The sequence below is a fragment of the Topomyia yanbarensis genome, chromosome 3, assembly GCF_030247195.1.
Source record: "Topomyia yanbarensis strain Yona2022 chromosome 3, ASM3024719v1, whole genome shotgun sequence".
In the NCBI taxonomy this organism is placed as follows: domain Eukaryota; kingdom Metazoa; phylum Arthropoda; class Insecta; order Diptera; family Culicidae; genus Topomyia; species Topomyia yanbarensis.
Genome location: NC_080672.1, coordinates 370,235,161 through 370,240,716, shown reverse-complemented (window position 1 = coordinate 370,240,716; position 5,556 = coordinate 370,235,161). Strand labels below are relative to the sequence as shown.

General features: G+C 45.1%; 1 protein-coding gene across 1 annotated transcript; it reads left to right on the top strand.

The window, feature by feature from the left end:
* The first annotated feature begins 222 nt into the window (after positions 1–222).
* LOC131690156 (protein hairy) lies at positions 223–4,633 on the top strand. Its single transcript, XM_058975709.1, has 3 exons — positions 223–902; positions 1,554–1,649; positions 1,764–4,633. The coding sequence occupies exons 1-3, from the start codon at positions 792–794 to the stop codon at positions 2,586–2,588; spliced, it is 1,032 nt and encodes a 343-aa protein (XP_058831692.1). The 5' UTR covers positions 223–791; the 3' UTR covers positions 2,589–4,633.
* The last annotated feature ends 923 nt before the right edge of the window (positions 4,634–5,556 follow it).

The following is a 5,556-nucleotide window of genomic DNA, read 5'->3' as shown; positions in this document are numbered from 1 at the left end:
CTCTCTCTCTCTCTCTCTTTTCAACCGACACCATCGTCGCCCTCGCGTGTCATTCAGCCTTCCTGCTCGCACTCTGCCCTGTAGCACCAAAAAGGAAACCGACTCGTGCCGGGCCCGGTCGAATAGAGTACCCGAAAAAAGCCGATCGGTTGTGCACTCACACGAAGAGAGCCACACACCACGCAGCAAACGAAGCGGCAGGCAGAAAACAGTGGTGCGAAACAAGTGCAAAGCAGAATCACAGCTCAACCAGACTCGAGCTAGTCCGCTGCTCTGATCAGCTCCGGTCAGAATCGTTTCAACACTCGTCGGAGTAACACACAGCTCTCAAAGTGCTCGCTCTCTCTCGGCTTTATCGACCAGTCCGCAGTTGTAGCTGAACGAGGAAAAATAAGTGCCAACGTTGTCTGTCGGACACTTGCGTGTTTGAAGCCTGGGAAAAGGAGCATCGTTTTCGGATGCGCGTGTGAGGGATCAATTTGTTTCGCGATTCCCTCGGTGAAAGTGATTTTTCTTTTTTCGCGCATTTCGTGACCAAGTGAAAAAATAAACAAACATCTGATTCTGCCAATAGGCAAATCCTACGTCAAGTGATGAAACAGTGTGCCTTTGGAGGAAGAACCAACAAGTTTTGAAAAGTAACCTACGAAGGTTGTGATATAAACGAAATAAATCTGATACTGTGAATCAAAGTGTGCCTTGAGTTCAAGGTGAGCAGTACAACGTTTCCGCAGTGAGTCGTGGATTTTACATCAACAGTGGATATTCTACAAAGTTACAAACTAAACAGAATGGTTACCGGAATAGGAACCACGCAGCAGCAGGTTGGCGCTATGCCGACTACCTCGCAAATGCCACCGACCGAACAGCCGGTCGTGAAGCGGCCCGGTGACAATCGCAGGGTAAGTGTCCACTGAATAACAAACCAAATCGTGAACTTTGATGAACCCCTCGAAGAAAAAAAATCGATCTCCGCTCAATCCGTTGACCGCAGATAAACCGTTTTACTTAATTAACTTTCTGTCACGAAAAGCGGTCACATCATCCCACACGTTTCAAATTTCCGGCTGATTTCTGCTGCGTGTGGGAATTCCGCGCCGTGACAAAAATTCGCGAATTGAAAGCACGTTCTGCTGATGATGTGACTGGCGGCGCGTGGTCGTCCTCCCGATACGGAACGATGCGTGTGGGCTACGCGAGCGGTTTGCGAGAAGACGCTGTCGCTGTTGACAGTGTCGGCGGCGGCGGCGACGGAGGCCGCAGTAGCGATTATAATTAAATATGACAAACACTCCGCTAGTGCTCTGGATATTTTTGCCTCAAAACGTCCGGGAGTTGATGTTCATAAATTAACACTTTCAACTAAACGGTAACAGATCTTGTCGCGCCTGCGAGAAAATACTCCCCGACTCCCGCTGAGCGCGGTTGATCATATTTTTAGATTTATTGGTCGTTTTCTGGCAGAGTTGTTTCCCGGTTACAAAGACGAACAAAGTTGTTGGGATTTTTGAGTTATACTTATTTGTTTTTTTTTTTCTCTTCCAATTTTACAGAGTAACAAGCCAATTATGGAAAAACGCCGCCGAGCTCGGATCAATAATTGTTTGAACGAGCTGAAAACGTTAATTTTGGATGCCATGAAAAAAGACGTAAGTATCTTTTATTTTCATTTTCAATAGCTCAAGGAAGTAGGGCTTCCCAAATTTGACTTTTTTCTCGAAACAAGATGACTAATTCTGCAATGTTTTCTCTTCCAATTACAGCCTGCCCGTCACTCCAAACTAGAGAAGGCAGACATCCTGGAAATGACGGTGAAGCACCTGGAGAACCTCCAGCGTCAGCAGAACGCCATGTCCCAGGCGACAGATCCAAACATAATGAACAAATTTAAGGCCGGTTTCAACGAGTGTGCCCAGGAGGTCAGCCGGTTCCCCGATATCGAACCAATGACCCGGCGCCGTCTTCTCGCTCATCTGAGCAACTGCATCAACGGAGTGAAAGCCGACTTCCCGAAACCTCGCCAACCGTCGGTCCAAGTGCACATACTACCCTCTCCGCCAAGCTCCCCGGAGCAGGACCACCACTCGCAGCCTCATCCCGCTCAGATCAATGCCGTTCAAACCGGCAACGGAGTTTTCTTCACCAACAACGTCGGTTCCAGTGTCCAGCTGATTCCAACCAAACTCCCCAATGGAAGCCTCGCATTCGTTCTCCCTCAAGCCATTCCTGCTGCCACCGCTCCCGTCCCAATGCTAGTTCCCATCCCGAGCCGTACCGCTTCAACCGGCTCGGCCGCATCCAGCCATTCATCCTCCTCCGTGTACGACCGTGTTCCTCGAGAACATGCAACGTCACCGTACCACGCACCGCCGAGTCCAGCTAACTCCAACTATGAACCGATGGATTGTCACTCCACGGGAACACCTGACCAACAGCAATACCTCCAATCTCAGCAGATGCGCTTCCAGCAGCAGCAGCAACAGCAACGATCCTACAGTCCCGACAGCCCTCTGTCGTTGGTCATGAAGAAGCCCTACCAGGACCCGAACCTCAATCAGGACGATAGCCAACCGTGGCGACCATGGTAAAAGTCGACCGCACGTGTCACACCCGTTGAGTCATAAACAATTAGTACCTTTACCGCCAGTCATCAAACGCAGCGTGACAACGTCGACGACGACGACAACGGCAGCCGGAAGTTCAAACGCGCTCGTGTCCACCGCGAGCACCGAACAATGTAGTGCTCCACCACCTTCACGTTCGCGTAAATCACAAATACCTCCGCTAAAATAGTTTAAATAGCACACCCCGTTTGTGATAGCTAGACAACAACAACAGCAGCAACAACAATGTACCTTCGAACACGAGGCGGCAACGAGAGGTCACGAGCTCTGTCGTTCTCGGCTCGCGAGAGTGTACGCTTTCCCACACTCGATTGTATTTTACCGTAGCGCGACCAAGCCGTGCTAAAATAGTGCCACACAGCAAAGTGCGAGAGTGAGTGAGCGCAGCAAGCCGCCTGGGGCCAAGTAGTGTAGTGGCAACAAAATTGTGAACTCGCTACAAAGTGTGTAATTGAAGCGCACCCAAGCCCGGCGAAGAACAAACGAGACCCCGCAGGCAGAAAAAAAGAAGAAGAAACCGATCGCGCGGCACGAGGCAAAATTTATTTTTACATTTGAGAGAGTATAACTTTTTATCACATCAGCGAATGGGTGAGTGAGCGAAACGAAGGGATGCGCCGTTCAGGGCTTACGAGCGCGCGCGCGTGTTTGTGTGCCGAAAAACTACGCTTTTCGTTATTCGTCGACGGACAATAGATCATAGCGGCCGATTGACGTGTTACACCGTAACCTTGAGAGGGTGCCTAATGACTTACGCACATGCCGATTTGCGGTTCACCTGATGGAAGCGCGCGCGGTATTACTTACTAGTCATCCAAAAAATCGTGGGGCTTTTGCGGTTAAAACTGACGGTGGCGGTAGCTTGTGATTCATCTACCTGCTGACGTTGTCGTCTTCGTCCTCGTCGTCGTCACCTATTTTTTGTTGTTGCTCTGGTGGTAACACTATTTAGCAAATAACAACAGAAGAATAATACAAAAAAATGCACCCAACCACTCCCTCTGCTGGAGGTTCGAGCAAAGTGGAATCATAGCTGTGAATAATCGTAAGGTTTAGCGTGATAAAGCAACACAAAAGCAAACAGAAAGGAGTTCAAAACTTTACAAAAAAATAATATATTCGTCGTATCCTACTGGTAGCAGCAAGCTTTTAAAAATTTACACCTAGACAAACACGAACAATCATGTGATTAGCTCTTAAAATTTTCGTTTAAGATAGCCTCAATCCATTTTTCGTTCGCCCTAAATTACCCCTTCACGGTTCTGTAGCAGATTCGTGTAGTGTGAAGGAACAAGCATGTGTGTATATAAATTTAGTTCTTATAATTTGTATTTTCCCCCGAAAAAAAGCGCGACATTAATCACAAAGGTCTTCCATTAGAAACGAACAGCAATTGATAATTAGACGGGAGAATGTGCGGGATTCGAAAAAAGAAAAAGTCGAAAGGTCGCCGCTCAGTCATAGACTCTCTCTCACTCTTTTCTGGTTCATTCTTCACCCATCAGACCGCAGAAAGAGAAAAGCGAATAATTTATTCATCAAAAAAAGAAGGCGAGCAGAGAATCCAACCGAAGCAATCAGCGGGAAGAGGAAGCGACTCTCGTCAGAGTTTAGGCGGATACGGTATTTTTTTTTTATCAGCGCTGTCAGGTCTTCTTTTGTAGATTTCTTTACTTCTTTTTCGTTCTTTTTTAATGTGCGCATAGTGTGTAAGGTTAGTCTGTAGATAAAGAAAAACGGTAGGCATTATTATTTATAGAGACAGAACAATAACAACAAAAATACCCAAGATTTGATGCAATTTTTCTACTAGAAAAATGGATTAATACAAAAGCAATCTAATTAGGTGTAGCGAAGTAGCCACTGGGAAGTGTTCCCAGGAATAACTATTGTGTGACACAAAGATAGAGATGATGATGATGATGTGAGAACTATTTTATTAAACAACAGAGAAAATTCTAAAAATGATAAACAAGAGAAAATATAAAATATTTTACAAATGCATTCAATCACTGGTTCTTATTTTCATTTGCTCGATTCCATTCTCGAAACAATTGGTCCCTGAAAGTCGATTTTTGAATTATAGATTTGTTTGTTCATTTCCTGATGACACCGACCTTTGTTCAAATAGAAACCGGTAGTTTTGATCTGGAAAGTATTTTGTTTCTTCCTCTGTCTTATTGGAACATCATCAGGCATTCCGATTGGGATAGTCTTCCAGTTGCTTCGTTTGATTCTCCGATAAGAACGGTATAGAATTCATTAAAAAAAATAGAAAGATCTTTTAAGTTGTTTTTATTATAGTTGTCTGTCGGGTCTAAAGTTGATGGTATTTTGCTTTCATTGAACGCAACATCGATTCTCTTGAGAACGCTCCAGCTGCGTTAATATTGAGCGGATTTGACGTTTGAATTTGAAGAAAACCAAATTGTTTCAACGGCGAATTGGTAGGAATAGTGGTCGCAGTGGCAATGTTTCCTCAGCAGGAAACTGTAAATGTTGTTCTAGGCCATCTACGTTGTCTTTGGAGTACAGGTCTTAAGCTTAACATGCGTAGGAAGATATCCTCTGTTAGTTTCTGAATGCTGCACATGCTCAAGGTTCATCATACACTTGGAGAACTTGCATTATCTAGCGGTAGGTACTATGAACTCGTTGCATCCTACTTCCTCTAACGACAAACTATACTATATTAAAGGGTTGAGGAAACCAGAGCTAGTTGACAGTGTTTTCAATTTTTACCGCTTCGATTTAGGTAGATCAAGCAAAATAGAATACGTTACCTAAAAGGGTGGACTGCCGGTACCCAGTGTTGCCACAATTAAATCTGTACCGAGAGTTGGAAAATCTTTTTATCTGTACTCTTCCATAGAAAAATCTGTACCGGATTCTTTACCCATATAATAAGGTTGTTTAAAAAAAAAACATTTTT

What these genes read in the sequence shown, in the direction of transcription:
- LOC131690156 (XM_058975709.1), top strand. Translation starts at nt 792, where the DNA reads ATGGTTACCGGAATAGGAACCACGCAGCAGCAGGTTGGCGCTATGCCG. An exon ending in GGCCCGGTGACAATCGCAGG is followed by an intron (nt 903 to 1,553) that starts GTAAGTGTCCAC and finishes CCAATTTTACAG; the next exon opens with AGTAACAAGCCAATTATGGA. An exon ending in TGGATGCCATGAAAAAAGAC is followed by an intron (nt 1,650 to 1,763) that starts GTAAGTATCTTT and finishes TTCCAATTACAG; the next exon opens with CCTGCCCGTCACTCCAAACT.